This window comes from Mercenaria mercenaria, chromosome 13, assembly GCF_021730395.1.
Source record: "Mercenaria mercenaria strain notata chromosome 13, MADL_Memer_1, whole genome shotgun sequence".
In the NCBI taxonomy this organism is placed as follows: Eukaryota; Metazoa; Mollusca; class Bivalvia; order Venerida; family Veneridae; genus Mercenaria; species Mercenaria mercenaria.
The window spans coordinates 5,043,154-5,061,008 of record NC_069373.1 but is presented as its reverse complement, the minus strand read 5'-3'; the positions used below and the strand labels follow the sequence as shown (position 1 = coordinate 5,061,008).

General features: G+C 38.5%; 1 protein-coding gene across 2 annotated transcripts in view; it reads right to left on the bottom strand.

The window, feature by feature from the left end:
• The window catches only part of LOC123530075 (stabilin-2-like), a 402,834-nt gene that overhangs the window by 362,446 nt on the left and 22,533 nt on the right, over positions 1 to 17,855 (bottom strand). For both annotated transcript variants that reach the window (XM_053521033.1, XM_053521032.1), the window contains exons 5-10: positions 16,777 to 16,991; positions 15,884 to 16,020; positions 12,692 to 12,752; positions 10,565 to 10,726; positions 8,823 to 8,969; positions 1,156 to 1,299 (exon numbers count right to left, since the gene is read on the bottom strand). In XM_053521033.1, the coding sequence (XP_053377008.1) occupies positions 1,156 to 1,299; positions 8,823 to 8,969; positions 10,565 to 10,726; positions 12,692 to 12,752; positions 15,884 to 16,020; positions 16,777 to 16,991 (866 nt within the window). The remainder of the gene's footprint in view (positions 1 to 1,155; positions 1,300 to 8,822; positions 8,970 to 10,564; positions 10,727 to 12,691; positions 12,753 to 15,883; positions 16,021 to 16,776; positions 16,992 to 17,855) is intronic.

Here is a 17,855-nt window from a genome sequence, read left to right as displayed (position 1 = left end):
TTGAGCCGTTTTTGACCTTTCGTTACTTCGACCCGTCGACACGAACATACGACAGATATTTTGTGTAGGGTCTGCCTTAGTATACTATAATAATGGCAAAAATGGGGCATAATGTATATATGGATTTAATACCAGAACTGAAATACTTGAAGAGTGACATGTTTTATTGCATATGAAACATTTTCTATCATAAATTGAAGAAGATTTTTTTGTATAAATTGTAAAACACATTATCTAGATAGCATTCAAAGCTCAGGTTGGCATAATGATATGCCCAGTAAGACTGACAGAAGCTTAATGTAAGTACAAATTTAATACTAGTGATAAAATATCTACACAATGACATCTTTTATGGAATACAAATCATTATCTTTCGTTTTAGGACAAATATTATTTTACAAATGGTAAAACACATTATTTAGATGGCATATTCATTTCAGCAGCATATGTGTAATTGTTATGCGCATGCCTACCGGAAGGCGAATACACGAAAGGAAGAAATTGCACATATGTCGTGTGTTCGTGTCGGTGGGTCGAAGTAACGAAAGGTCGAAAGGTCAAAAACTGCTTATTTTTCGTGTGTTCGCCTTTCGGCTTTCAAGGCGAATACATGAAGACACGACAAAAGAAGGGCGATAACACGAAGTTTTGATACCCGCCAACACGATAAGAGAATAAGACAAAAGTTTGTGTGTCCGCCTCTGAAATTTTGTTATTTCGCCTTCAATGTTTCGTTACTACGTATATTTGCCTCGAATGTCGAAAGGTGAACACACGACAAATCAGCAGTTTTCGACCTTTAGTGCTTTCGTGTCTTCAACATTTCAACACGCTGGCATGAATATGCATTATTTCAACTTTTCGTGCTTTTGTTACTTCGACATTTCGACACGAACACAAGAAATGGCAGAAATCAGCCACCATAAGAAAATGCCAAAGATATCCACAACTAAGCTTCAGAATAATCATTCCTGGGAAGTTTGGTGTAAATCTGCCTGGTTGTGTTGCCGGAGTTGCTTGGACAGACTAAATTTTGTGACAGACAGACAGATAGATAAACAGCACTAAATAAATGTCTCCCCAATACATGTAGAAGACATAATAATCCTTATCAAAATGAAATTTACAAAGCTATAATTCAGTCATCTCACATACCTCTTCACTCCCAATACTATAAGGGGAGTTTGTCAACAGTTTGTTCACAATATGTATGATACCATTGGCTGCAACAATGTTGCCTCTCACTATCTTTGCCTTTTTACTGCTCCCCAAAAGGCGGAACTTCAATATATCACTCCTCTGAAAGGAAATATAACAATTAATCCTTATAAGTGTACACAACACATGACATTCCAGAGTATTTTGAATAAAACAAATATCATGACAAAGAATAATAACAACTGATTAAGTACATGTAGTCTGGAAAAGAAAAAATTAATAATTGTCAAGAGAGGCAGTAATTACTTTTTGCAATGCATATATGTAGTGTCCAATCAGCTGGACAAAGTGATGATAGACCAAAGATACTAAGAGAGCCATTTTTGGTCCATTTCGTCTCATCATAGTTACCTTGTAAAGTCATTTTCGGAATACATACCCAAACAGCCACTGGTACAGCTCTGTTTGCAGTATACAAACCAAAACAACCATTGGGTCAGTAGGTGTGTGGTCATTCTCAGTATACAAACCCAAACAACCATTAGGTAAGCAGGTGTGTGGTCATTTTCAGTACACAAACCCAAACAACCATTGGGTCAGCAGGTGTGTGGTCATTTTCAGTATACAAACCCAAAACAACCATTGGGTCAGCACGTGTGTGGTCATTTTCAGTAAACAAACCCAAACAACCATTGGGTCAGCAGGTGTGTGGTCATTTTCAGTACACAAACCCAAACAACCATTGGGTCAGTAAGTGTGTGGTCATTTTCAGTATACACAACCCCAACCAAAACAACCATTGGTTCAGCAGGTGTGTGGTCATTTTCAGCATACATACCCAAACAACCATTGGGACATCAGGTGTGTGGTCATTTTCAGTACACATACCCAAACAACCATTGGGTCAGTAGGTGTGTGGTCATTTTCAGTATACACAACCCCAACCCAAACAACCATTGGTTCAGCAGCTGTGTGGTCATTTTCAGTATACATACCCAAACAACCATTGGGTCAGCAGGTGTGTGGACATTTTCAGTATACAAACCCACACAACCATTGGGTCAGAAGGTGTGTGGTCATTTTCATTATACATACCCAAACAACCATTGGGCCAGTAGGTGTGTGGTCATTTTCAGTATACATACCCAAACAACCATTGTGTCAGCAAGTGTGTGGTCATTTTCAGTACATAAACCCAAACAACCATTGGGCCAGTAGGTGTGTGGTCATTTTCAGTATACATACCCAAACAACCATTGGGTCAGCAGGTGTGTGGTCATTCTCAGTATACATATCCAAACAACAATTGGGTCAGCAGGTGTGTGGTCATTTTCAGTACATAAACCCAAACAACCATTTGGTCAGTAGGTGTGTGGTCATTTTCAGTATACACAACCCCAACCCAAACAACCATTGGTTCAGCAGGTGTGTGGTCTTTTTCAGTATACATACCCAAACAACCACTGGGTCAGCAGGTGTGTTGTCATTTTCAGTATACACACCCAAACAACCATTGGGTCAGCAGGTGTGTGGTCATTTTCAGTATACACACCCAAACAACCATTGGGTCAGCAGGTGTGTGGTCATTTTCAGTATACACACCCAAACAACCACTGGGTCAGCAGGTGTGTTGTCATTTTCAGTATACAAACCCAAACAACCACTGGGTCAGTAGGTGTGTGGTCATTTTCAGTATACATACCCAAACAACCACTTGGTCAGCAGGTGTGTGGTCATTTTCAGTAAACAAACCCAAACAACCATTGGGTCAGCAGGTGTGTGGTCATTTTCAGTATACAAACCCAAACAACCATTGGGCCAGCAGGTGTGTGGTCATTTTCAGTATACAAACCCAAACAACCATTGGGCCAGCAGGTGTGTGGTCATTTTCAGTATACAAACCCAAACAACCATTGGGTCAGTAGGTGTGTGGTCATTTTCAGTATACATACCCAAACAACCTTTGGGTCAGTAGGTGTGTGGTCATTTTCAGTACACAAACCCAAACAACCATTGGGTCAGTAGGTGTGTGGTCATTTTCAGTATACACAACCCCAACCCAAACAACCATTGGTTCAGCAGCTGTGTGGTCATTTTCAGTATACATACCCAAACAACCATTGGGTCAGCAGGTGTGTGGACATTTTCAGTATACAAACCCACACAACCATTGGGTCAGAAGGTGTGTGGTCATTTTCATTATACATACCCAAACAACCATTGGGCCAGTAGGTGTGTGGTCATTTTCAGTATACAAACCCAAACAACCATTGTGTCAGCAAGTGTGTGGTCATTTTCAGTACATAAACCCAAACAACCATTGGGCCAGTAGGTGTGTGGTCATTTTCAGTATACATACCCAAACAACCATTGGGTCAGCAGGTGTGTGGTCATTCTCAGTATACATATCCAAACAACAATTGGGTCAGCAGGTGTGTGGTCATTTTCAGTACATAAACCCAAACAACCATTTGGTCAGTAGGTGTGTGGTCATTTTCAGTATACACAACCCCAACCCAAACAACCATTGGTTCAGCAGGTGTGTGGTCTTTTTCAGTATACATACCCAAACAACCACTGGGTCAGCAGGTGTGTTGTCATTTTCAGTATACACACCCAAACAACCATTGGGTCAGCAGGTGTGTGGTCATTTTCAGTATACACACCCAAACAACCATTGGGTCAGCAGGTGTGTGGTCATTTTCAGTATACACACCCAAACAACCACTGGGTCAGCAGGTGTGTTGTCATTTTCAGTACACAAACCCAAACAACCATTGGGTCAGTAGGTGTGTGGTCATTTTCAGTATACATACCCAAACAACCACTTGGTCAGCAGGTGTGTGGTCATTTTCAGTAAACAAACTCAAACAACCATTGGGTCAGCAGGTGTGTGGTCATTTTCAGTATACAAACCCAAAAACCAATTGGGCCAGCAGGTGTGTGGTCATTTTCAGTATACAAACCCAAACAACCATTGGGTCAGTAGGTGTGTGGTCATTTTCAGTATACATACCCAAACAACCTTTGGGTCAGTAGGTGTGTGGTCATTTTCAGTACACAAACCTAAACAACCATTGGGTCAGTAGGTGTGTGGTCATTTTCAGTACACAAACCCAAACAACCATTGGTTCAGCAGGCGTGTGGTCATTTTCAGTACACAAACCCAAACAACCACTGGGTCAGTAGGGGTGTGGTCATTTTCAGTACACAAACCCAAACAACCATTGGGTCAGTAGGTGTGTGGTCATTTTCACTATACACAACCCCAACCCAAACAACCACTGGTTCAGCAGGTGTGTGGTCATTTTCAGTATACATACCCAAACAACCACTGGGTCAGCAGGTGCGTTGTCATTTTCAGTATACAAACCCAAACAACCATTGGGCCAGTAGGTGTGTGGTCATTTTCAGTATACAAACCCAAACAACCATTGGGTCAGTAGGGGTGTGGTCATTTTCAGTATACAAACCCAAACAACCATTGGGTCAGTAGGTGTGTGGTCATTTTCAGTATACATACCCAAACAACCATTGGGTCAGCAGGTGTGTGGTCATTTTCAGTATACATACCCAAACAACCATTGGGTCAGTAGGTGTGTGGTCATTTTCAGTACACAAACCCAAACAACCATTGGGTCAGTAGGTGTGTGGTCATTTTCAGTATACACAACCCCAACCCAAACAACCATTGGTTCAGCAGGTGTGTGGTCATTTTCAGTACACATACCCAAACAACCACTGGGTCAGCAGGTGTGTTGTCATTTTCAGTACAAAAACCCAAACAACCATAGGGTCAGTAGGTGTGTGGTCATTTTCAGTATACACAACCCCAACCCAAACAACCCCTGGGTCAGCAGGTGTGTGGTCATTTTCAGTACACAAACCCAAACAACCACTGGGTCAGCAGGTGTGTTGTCATTTTCAGTATACACAACCCCAACCCAAACAACCCCTGGGTCAGCAGGTGTGTTGTCATTTTCAGTACAAAAACCCAAAAAAACATTGGGTCAGCAGGTGTGTGGTCATTTTCAGTATACAAACCCAAACAACCATTGGGTCAGCAAGTGTGTTGTCATTTTCAGTACACAAACCCAAACAACCATTGGGTCAGCAGGTGTGTTGTCATTTTCAGTACACAAACCCAAACAACCATTGGGTCAGCATGTGTGTGGTCATTTTCAGTACACAAACCCAAACAACCATTATGTCAGTAGGTGTGTGATCATTTTCAGTACACAAAGCCAAACAACCATTGGGTCAGCAGGCGTGTGGTCATTTTCAGTACACAAACCCAAACAACCACTGGGTCAGTAGGGGTGTGGTCATTTTCAGTACACAAACCCAAACAACCATTGGGTCAGTAGGTGTGTGGTCATTTTCAGTATACACAACCCCAACCCAAACAACCACTGGTTCAGCAGGTGTGTGGTCATTTTCAGTATACATACCCAAACAACCACTGGGTCATCAGGTGTCGGTCATTTTCAGTACACATACTCAAACAACCACTGGGTCAGCAGGTGTGTTGTCATTTTCAGTACACATACTCAAACAACCACTGGGTGAGCAGGTGTGTTGTCATTTTCAGTATACAAACCCAAACAACCATTGGGCCAGTAGGTGTGTGGTCATTTTCAGTATACAAACCCAAACAACCATTGGGTCAGTAGGTGTGTGGTCATTTTCAGTATACATACCCAAACAACCATTGGGTCAGCAGGTGTGTGGTCATTTTCAGTATACATACCCAAACAACCATTGGGTCAGTAGGTGTGTGGTCATTTTCAGTACACAAAACCAAACAACCATTGGGTCAGTAGGTGTGTGGTCATTTTCAGTATACACAACCCCAGCCCAAACAAACATTGGTTCAGCAGGTGTGTGGTCATTTTCAGTACACATACCCAAACAACCACTGGGTCAGCAGGTGTGTTGTCATTTTCAGTACACAAACCCAAACAACCATAGGGTCAGTAGGTGTGTGGTCATTTTCAGTACACAAACCCAAAAAACCATTGGGTCAGCAGGTGTGTGGTCATTTTCAGTATACAAACCCAAACAACCACTGGGTCAGCAGGTGTGTTGTCATTTTCAGTATACACAACCCCAACCCAAACAACCCCTGGGTCAGCAGGTGTGTTGTCATTTTCAGTACACAAACCCAAAAAACCATTGGGTCAGCAGGTGTGTGGTCATTTTCAGTATACAAACCCAAACAACCATTGGGTCAGCAAGTGTGTTGTCATTTTCAGTACACAAACCCAAACAACCATTGGGTCAGCAGGTGTGTGGTCATTTTCAGTACACAAACCCAAACAACCATTATGTCAGTAGGTGTGTGGTCATTTTCAGTACACAAAGCCAAACAACCATTGGGTCAGCAGGTGTGTTGTCATTTTCAGTATACACAACACAAACCCAAACAACCATTGGGTCAGCAGGTGTGTTGTCATTTTCAGTACACAAACCCAAACAACCATTGGGTCAGCAGGTGTGTGGTCATTTTCAGTACACAAACCCAAACAACCATTGGGTCAGTAGGTGTGTGGTCATTTTCAGTATACAAACCCAAACAACCATTGGGTCAGCAAGTGTGTGGTCACTTTCAGTATACAAACCAAAACATCAATTGATCAGCAAGTGTGTGGTCACTTTCAGTATACAAACCAAAACATCAATTGATTCAGCAGGTGTGTGGTCACTTTCAGTATACAAACCAAAACATCAATTGATCAGCAAGTGTGTGGTCACTTTCAGTATACATACCCGAACAACCATTGGGTCAGCAGGTGTGTGGTCAATTTCAGTATACAAACCAAAACATCAATTGATTCAGCAAGTGTGTGGTCACTTTCAGTATATAAACCAAAACATCAATTGATTCAGCAAGTGTGTGGTCACTTTCAGTATACAAACCAAAACATCAATTGATCAGCAAGTGTGTGGTCACTTTCAGTATACATACCCCAACAACCATTGGGTCAGCAGGTGTGTGGTCATTTTCAGTATATAAACCAAAACATCAATTGATTCAGCAGGTGTGTGGTCACTTTCAGTATACAAACCAAAACATCAATTGATTCAGCAGGTGTGTGGTCACTTTCAGTATACAAACCAAAACATCAATTGATTCAGCAAGTGTGTGGTCACTTTCAGTATACAAACCAAAACATCAATTGAGTCAGCAAGTGTGTGGTCACTTTCAGTATACATACCCCAACAACCATTGGGTCAGCAGGTGTGTGGTCATTTTCAGTATACAAACCAAAACATCAATTGAGTCAGCAAGTGTGTGGTCACTTTCAGTATACAAACCAAAACATCAATTGGTCAGCAAGTGTGTGGTCACTTTCAGTATACATACCCCAACAACCATTGGGTCAGCAAGTGTGTGGTCATTTTCAGTATACAAACCAAAACATCAATTGATCAGCAAGTGTGTGGTCACTTTCAGTACACATACCCCAACAACCATTGGGTCAGCAGGTGTGTGGTCATTTTCAGTATACAAACCAAAACATCAGTTGATTCAGCAAGTGTGTGATCACTTTCAGTATACAAACCAAAACATCAATTGAGTCAGCAAGTGTGTGGTCACTTTCAGTATACAAACCAAAACATCAATTGATTCAGCAGGTGTGCGGTCACTTTCAGTATACAAACCAAAACATCAATTGATTCAGCAAGTGTGTGGTCACTTTCAGTATACAAACCAAAACATCAATTGATCAGCAAGTGTGTGGTCACTTTCAGTACACATACCCCAACAACCATTGGGTCAGCAGGTGTGTGGTCATTTTCAGTATACAAACCAAAACATCAGTTGATTCAGCAAGTGTGTGATCACTTTCAGTATACAAACCAAAACATCAATTGATTCAGCAAGTGTGTGGTCACTTTCAGTATACAAACCAAAACATCAATTGATTCAGCAAGTGTGTGGTCACTTTCAGTATACAAACCAAAACATCAATTGATTCAGCAAGTGTGTGGTCACTTTCAGTACACATACCCCAACAACCATTGGGTCAGCAGGTGTGTGGTCATTTTCAGTATACAAACCAAAACATCAGTTGATTCAGCAAGTGTGTGATCACTTTCAGTATACAAACCAAAACATCAATTGATTCAGCAAGTGTGTGGTCACTTTCAGTATACAAACCAAAACATCAATTGATTCAGCAAGTGTGTGGTCACTTTCAGTACACATACCCCAACAACCATTGGGTCAGCAGGTGTGTGGTCATTTTCAGTATACAAACCAAAACATCAGTTGATTCAGCAAGTGTGTGATCACTTTCAGTATACAAACCAAAACATCAATTGATTCAGCAAGTGTGTGGTCACTTTCAGTATACAAACCAAAACATCAATTTATTCAGCAGGTGTGTGGTCACTTTCAGTATACAAACCCAAACAACCATTGGGTCAGTAGGTGTGTGGTCACTTTCAGTATACATACCCCAACAACCATTGGGTCAGCAGGTGTGTGGTCATTTTCAGTATACAAACCAAAACATCAATTGATTCAGCAAGTGTGTGGTCACTTTCAGTATACAAACCAAAACATCAATTGATTCAGCAAGTGTGTGGTCACTTTCAGTATACATACAAAAGTAACAATTATTTAGCTGCTGTGACATTTTGTTCAATATACATACCCAAGCAACCATAAGTTCAGCAGGTGTACCCTGGAGTGTGTGGAATACTGTATGATTCACAAGTTTTTCTGTGGTAAACTGACCCACTACAATGTGTTGACGCAATATCTGTCTCACTCTCACTTTGTTATTTAACCACTCCTGATACTGAAATTTTTAATAAAATCATTGTATTTCTTAAATGGGAAACATGTAACACTAAATATTCAAGCAGTGACTGGACCATTTTGGTATCTCCCTATGAGCACTGTAGGTATATGCCTATACAATTTTCTTAGATATGTAAAATTAAGATGAAAAAATATCTGCACAAGACAGCTAAGATATTTTTCTAAAATGCAGTAATGCCCACATGATCGAGAGCTTTCCTGTGGGATCATGCCCAAAAATTCCTCTAGATCTATGTGCCTACACAGCAAATTTAACAAAACTATACCCCTTCAGGCTTTAAGCACTGAATCCATCAGTGCAGAAACTGACTTTCACTAGTTTTCTTCAAAAAAACTTCTTTTCAAACACATTTTGGTGTACCTCTTTCTATACGCAAAATAATTTTTGAAACTACACTCGGAACCCGTTATAACGCTACTCGATATACCGCGGTCCTCGTTATAACGCGGTAGACTCTTGGACCCGAAATTTTCAGGGGTAAAAAAAACGAGTCCGCGGCTGTTATTCAATTTGATCATAACCAGCATTAAAACTACATGTACTGTACTTTAACACCTTTGCCATGACAACTGTATCGCCTTTGTTAAAGTTTGAATACATGTAGACATGTGACAATTAGGCAATCAGTACCGTGTCAAAATTAGATTGTTTGCATAACAAGCGCGTAAGCGGTCAGTCAACTATCAAACCGTTAAGTTTGCACCAATTAGCAGATGACATGAACACTAGAGTGAATAAAAATCAAACAACAGGCCCAGTTTTGTAATAAAATGCAGCCATTTTTCGTAATCATCACACTCAGTTTATCGGAATTAACGAAGATTCGACGCACTGAAAGCCATATTGAGAATGTTCTCCCTTTTTAATATCGTATATTAACGACGGTGATTTAACAATTTTCTATCTTATTTATCGATTTTCTTCATGTATTCAAAATTAAATTTTTTAAGACTGTCCGCGTTCTTCTTTTAGTTACATAAACCCCCAGTGCAATTGCATTGCATATGTAATTCTCACGACCGCGCACTCCTCACACAGCGTTATATATGTTTACTTCCGGGATACACAATTCCAACTTTCTTTCAGAATCACGACAAAATGAGAAGATGACACAGCGTTATAATTCTTTTAATGTATTTTTCAGTAGCATAGGTAAATAAATGTCTCGTTTATACAATTCTTATTTCTTATTTACATAAAAAAGCATCCAAAATACGCCTAAAACATTACCGGTGGGTGTGGTATTGCATATACTGCTGATACGATCAACCCGCGTTATAAATTTAACCCCGCTAGATCCGCGGGTCTTGAACCTTGGACCCCGTCGACAGCGTTATAACGAGGTCCCAGTGTATTCTGTTTTTCTATTTTCTTTGTTTCTGGAAAATCAGCTGAACCTGCTTTAGAGGCCACCTGTATTAAATAGCCACTAGTCTTAACCAACCAGTCAGATAACTTTTTAAACCAACACTTTCGTTTTATGTTCGACTTGTCTCAAGTAGTCATTAGCTAAAGCAGCAAGATTGTACTGCTTCCTATATTGCTATTTTTTTAAGGTGTTTTGTACTTACATCTGCGGTATTTATGGTACGGAATCCCTCATTGGTTGGAACAAACATTGTGAATGCTGCATGTTGGGTAAGTTCTGTCTTATAGTACTTCTCTATAGCACCCTTAATCAAAGTCATCTGTCCTTTAAGGTCAGAATCACTCTCATCCAAATCCTCGATTGTCTATAAATAGTTCATAAAGATATTCACTATGTATTTTATAGAAAGAAAATAACATTTGTTTTCATATAAAATGGGACCTATGGACAATCGACTATGAATCCCTAGCGTTATTCATGGATTTGCCAGAAGTCCAAATTGGTTCATGAAACAACATTCAATTCTTAAATATATAGAAAGTGGAATGACATCTGGCTTAGAAAAACGAGTCAAATGTAATTAATATCATAAATTTTTTCGCAATTTGAGTGACTTCACTGCCGTTTTAAATGAAAACAACTACAGAGTTCATGGAAACGCATATAATGATATCAGCTAAAGTTCAATTTCAGAATCTCTAACAAGAGGGCCATGATGGCCCTATATTGCTCACCTGTTATCATTGCACTTGAGGACAAGAAGGTCCTCAGAAAAAATATCTAAGTCCAAAGGACAGTAACAACAAAGGGAAGACATTTAACCGAAAAAAAAAAATTCTTACAAGGTACAGATATGTCAAAATACACCTAAAAATTGGAGGTACCATTCATATTGTACCACAGAAAAGTGATCTCGGTTTTTCCCTATGGCCAATAATAAAAAAGTTACTAAAAATAAGCTATTTATAGTAACGTAAAAGGGAAGTAATTAAAAAAAAAAAAAATTATTGTAAGTGAACAAAAGAAGAATCTGACAAATAAATCTGTTGACATAAATGAAATTTCCGATCAGTATCTTCATTAGTTACGGAGATATACCCATTTTAATTTGAAATAAAGGGCGGTAATTTGACATAAAATCAGTCCATAGTTATCTACCCTGATTGGCTCAGTCCAACTAATGACAATAATGAAATTTCAAATAAGTCCTATAAGTACTAACTGATATAAATCCATTTTGATTACAATCAGGGGAGGTAATCAGATATAAAATAACTCTGGAACCTACGATTGGATCTGATTTGTCATGGAATTCAAGATTTATTGTTGTTGAAGATATTTTGGAAGTTTGTATCAAATAAAACCATAAATGAAGTCTCTATATGACTGCAAAAACCAAAATAGCCAATTTTGGACCTTTAAGGGGCCATAACTCTGGAACCCATGATGGAATCTGGCCAGTTCAAGAAAGGAAGCAAGATCTTGTGGTGATACAAGTTGTGTGCAAGTTTGGTTAAAATCAAACCATAAATGAAGCTTCTATTGTGCAGACAAGGTCAAAATAACCAATTTTGGCCCTTTCAGGGGCCATAACTCTGGAACCCATTAAGGGATCTGGCCAGTTCCACAAAAGAACCAAGACCTAATGGTGACACAAGTTTTGTGCAAGTTTGATTAAATTCAAATCATAAATGAAGCTGCTATTGTGCAGACAAGGTCAAAATAGCTAATTTTGGCCCTTTCAGGGGCCATAACTCTGGAACCCATAATGGGATCTGGCCAGTTCAAGAAAGGAACCGAGATCTTATGGTGATACAAGTTGTTTGCAAGTTTGGTTAAAATAAAATCATAAATGAAACCACTATCGTACAGACAAGAAATTGTTGACAGACACACGGACGAATGGACGGACGCATGGACGGACTGACGACGGACGAAGGGTGATCACAAAAGCTCACCTTGTCACTATGTGACAGGTGAGCTAAAAACAGGAGATTATAAAAACTTAAATCAGATTGTTATATTTCATTTGACTTATCACAACTATTTCAGGCAGAAGAAAATTACTGCAATAATTTTCTCAAATTATAATTTTAGATGCAAGTTATATTTGTATATAACAATATTATGGAATCATATTAAATGGGGTGTAATTTTCACAGATCTGTCAACCTGTGAAATTAAATCCGAATGAACAAATAAAATTCCCATTCAATTTATGTTAAAAGTTAAAATTCATTAATTTTTATCCCAACGAAACAGCCATTTTGGCAAAAACCAGATATTAAATTTAATGATTTCACAGTATTACTATGACAGCTGTTAATACCTGTAAGATGTTTCCATAACAGACACGCCCATCTCCTTGATAACCTTCATTACATGTACACCTGAAAAATTACATGTACACCTGAAAACTGACAGGTACACTTGAACACAGACGTGTGCGTGTGTGTGTTCAGGTTTTACTGAAAACAGACATGTAAACCTGATAAAAGGGACCTGTAGGCCCTGTATCACTCACCTGACATAGTTCTTAGCCAAGATAACCCAGTATCTAATTTGGCATACATTTCACAGAGACATACATTCTGGCCATGTTTTATGTTAATCAGATAGAACATTATCCAAATTTTTCAATGATTTTACCTAGTGAAATAGTTTTTGACCTCAGAAACCCCAATTTTGTAAGTGACCTATTTTGTGAACTAGATAATCAAGTTTTTGGATTTGAAATTGATTTCATACAGAAAAACATTCTGACAAAGTTTTATGAAGATCAAGTTGAAAATGTGGCCTCCAGATTGTTAACAAGGTTGTTCTACGGTTTCGCCTAGTGACCCAGTTTTAGACCTAAGGTAACCCAGTTTTGAACTTAAATTAAATTTTACAGAGATAAACATTCTGACAAAGATTTATGATGATCAAGTAAAAAATATGGCAACTAGAGCGCTAACAAAAACTTTATATGATTAACCTAGTGACCTAGCTTTTGACTTCTGGTAACCTAAATTTTGTAGACAAACATTCTGAGAAAGTTTTATGAAGATAAATCCAAAAGTATGGCCTCTAAAGTGATTACACGGTTTATCTATGACTTAACTTAGTGACCTTGTTCTTGACCTCTTCTAACCCAGTTTCAAGGTTGATGTAGATTTCATAGAGACAAACAATTTCTAAGAGAGTTTAAAGAAAGTCATACAGTGTTAACAAAAGATTTTCTATAATTTGACCTAGTGACCTATTTTTGACCTCAATTTACTGGGTTTTGAAATAATATTTCCTATATTTCATAAAGAGGAAAAAAACAACACTCTGACAAGGTTTCAAATAGATGAAGTAAAAATGTGGCCTCTAGAGTAATAATGAGCTTTCCCTATCAATTTACCTTGTGACCTGGTTTATGACCCCAAATTACCCAAAAACAAATTCAGGTGGGATTTTATTGAAGGTAATACGACCAAAGTTCATTAATACCAAGCTAAAGTTGTGACCTCTCGTATTAACTGTCAAAATGTTGATAACACACAACGGCAATGAACTCAGGGTGATCATAATATCTCACCTTCAGCAATTTGCGCTCAGGTGAGCTAAAAAAAGAGTAGTACACCTGAAAACAGACATTTATACCTGAAACATACATGTATACTGAAAACTGACAGGTACATCGATCTGAAAATAAGACAAGTACATCTAAAACAGACATGTATACCTGGTAGTCAAGTACACCTGAAAACATACAAGTACATCTAAAAAAGACAGGTACACCTGAAACAGACTGACATGTGCATTAAAAACAAGAGCTGTCTCCATAGGATGACACATGCTCCCGATGGCACTTTGAATGAATAGTTATGGCCGATGTTAGAGTTTAGGACCTTTGACCTACGGACCTGGGTCTTGCGCGTGACACGTCGTCTTACTGTGGTACACATTCATGCCCAGTAATTTTAAAATCCATGCATGAATGACAAAGATATGGACCGGACAGGCCCATCAATGCACTATCATGAAAAATGACCTTTAACGTCTAAGTGTGACCTTGACCTTTGAGCTACGGACCTGGGTCTTGCGCGCGACACGTCGTCTTACTGTGGTACGCATTCATGCCAAGTTATTTGAAAATCCATCCATCGATGACAAAGATATGGACCGGACACGAAAATTGCGGACAGACCGACAGACTGACAGACGGTTCAAAAACTATATGCCTCCCTTTGGAGGCATAAAAAAACAAGAGGGTCATGATGACACTGAATCGCTCCCCTGAGTAATATCAGCCACAGTCAAGTGACCCCTAATTGCTTGGGGTCATCAGGTAATTATAATTAAACAGTCTAGGAAATATGATCTGATAATTTTTTAACTACTTATTCCTATATAACTCGTATAAAATGTGACCCCCTGGGCGGGGCCTCTTTTAATCCCAGGGGCATAATTTTAACAATTTTGGTAGAGGACTACTAGGCAATGCAACATACCAAATATCAAAGGCCTAGGTCTTGTGGGTTTAGACAAGAAGATTTTAAAAATTTTTTCCTATATGTCTATGTAAAACTTGGGACCCCCAGGTCGGGGACTCTTATCACCCCAGGGGCACAATTTGAACAATTTTCATAGGGGACCATTAGATGATGCCAAATATCAAGGCTCTATGCCTTGTGATTTTAGATAAAAGATTTTTAAAGTTTTTCCTTCAGGTTGCCATGGCAACCAGAGTTCTAGTTGGAATTCAATTCTTTGAACAATTTAAAAAAGGGGCCACCCAAGGATCATTCCTGTGAAGCTTGGTGTAATTCTGCCCAGTGCTTTTCAAGAAGATTTTTTTTAGAAATTGTTGACAGACGGACGACGGACATTGAGCGGTCACAAAAGCTCACCATGAGCCGAGCTATATAGATAAACACATGTAAAACAGACATGTACACCTAAAAACAGACATATAAACCTGAACACAGACAAGTGCATCTGAAAACAGACATGTACCTTTAACAGACAAGTTCATCAAACAGAGATATGTAAATATGAATACAGACATTTGTACACCTGAAAAGAGGCAAGTACACCAGACAATAGACAGGTTCACCTTAAAACAGACATGTACTACCAAATTCTGATGTTTTGACTCAACTTTATTTGTTTGGTTTATTCTTACACACATATACAGCACAATGTAGCCAACTTCCACCTTTGCTGAAAATGACATAAAATGCACCTCCATGGCACTATCTGCATGTTGGTAGGTCCACTGCTCTTCTACAAGCCAGGTGACTTTCTCACCAACCAAGGAAGATCTAGCTTACAGCAGTAAAACGAAAGATATCGGAAGCCATACAGACAAAGAAGCTGTTCATCTTTATCTGTAAGTATATTTCTTATATTGTGTTACCAAGGCTCAGGTCAGTGGTGAGTTTATTTACACTACTGGTTGTTTAACCTAAAAAGCAATTTTACAAAATTTTTTTTAAAAAATCGCTTTTACCGAAAGTTTTGATAACAGCACTTTTACAAAACAAATTACCTGATTTCATTTGGAGCAACAGTTTCACACAGTGCTTTAGGATGGCAGGCAGATGTATTCAGTGCACACACATCTAAGAGAGAACATCCTTCATCAAGCACATGATTTTCATATCCATCTTTACACATACATTCACCCTGGAAAAGTACAGTACTCAAGGTATGAAAAAGTAGCCTTTTGTACCAGCCTTAATCTCACTATTTATTTCGGCATCTATGACAGAAAATAAATTCACACTATCTCGTAAATTATCATCCCTCTCATCAAACTAAAAACTTTTATTCAAACATTCTCCACATACGGTGGACAATTGCTCCCAATAGAAGACATCCCATACCAATCTCTCGTACAAACTTGTCTTTTTTCAACTTTCTCTACAAAAGCAATAACATCTCACAATTGTCTAAGCCAGATTTTGTTCTAACATACGCAACAAAATTAGATAAATGTCCTTGCGATACATTCTAAAAGTAATATTCAAGTATATGCATCTTTCTCAAATATCAACATTTGACTTCAACTTTTCCTTAAATTGATAACAGCAAAAACTTTAGTTTTATATACAGAAGGACGATCATGAGCACTTTGTGCTACTTTCATTTACAGTAGATAGTTTCCAATATGGCATTTCAACAATTAAACAATATCAATAATTAAACAGTTTTTCATTTCAAATTTTATTTCTCTGTGTAACCATCAGTGTAATAAACTATGTTCTTTATCAATCAAGCAGGTAAGTGAGGGTACTGTTGTTCACAGGTTGGACCACATGCCTGCAAGCTGACCACATGCCTGCAAGCTGGATCTCATTCCCAGTTGTGACTAATTATATCATTCTTTACCATAAATTTTTACTTCCATGCTGAAAAAAAGTGATCAAATGTTATCATTACCTTTCCAGGTTTTACATAATTACAGACTGAAGTGTCAAGGTCGCAACCTCCATTGTTGACTTGGCAGGGGTCAATAGGGTCACACTGATACCCATCACCCTGGAAACCACTGTTACATGTACAATTTTTCCCCAGTCCAGAAATGTCCTTGGTGTCAGACAAGACACACGAAGCATCAGCATGGCACATTGGCGACTCCATACACGCATCAAACTCTGGAAAAAGAGCTAGCATTTGTTTTCTTTATATTTCTTTAAAGGTCAGGTTAAAACTGTCCCTGGAAACATGACATATCATAATTATATAATTTCAAACTTCTAAGGAGAAACAACTGTGCTGTTACATAACCGTATGTTTTCAAAGTTCAAATATACCCTAGTACCAATGACAAAAAGTTATTTATAATTTTTACAAATAAATGGTAAATGAGGACTGAGGGACCAAATTTGTTCTTAATGACAGAAATTCACCAGAACAGTGTTCTGAAAATGTTTGGAACAGTTGCTGACTGCCTGGTTTAGACAGATCATTCACATAACAAATGATGTCTAAAACAGGAAGTCATATATTTTAGCTCCAATCTATTATAGGTACTAACAACAGGGCTGGATACCAGAGAAGAACAGTGGTCTATTTCATTCCACTAGCAATAAAGGCAGGAGACTACTCTAAAATTGTGCTATATTGTACTAGTATGTGAATGGAATAGAAGGTATGGTATTTCTTTACAACAGATATGAAATGAAATAAGGGGATCAACTGGACTGTCATTCACATAAGGAGAGAGTTACAAAGTATTGCAACTTGTAAATTCTTTGACAGAAAAATACTTTCAAGTTACTTTGTGTCAACTCCTATGTAAAACACTGGTCCCTGTGGGGGATTGGAATATCTTGTGTCCAAGTCTTCGGTTTTTGGAAAAAGATTATTTCAAAATATACAGAAACAATAACCATATGGTGGTATCAAATTTGGTCTTGTACAATCTAGGGCATGATATAAATATGATTGTAACAACTCACTTGTGAGCTTTTGGGTCAGATGAGTTAAAACCACATAGTTGCAAAATAGTTTTTTTA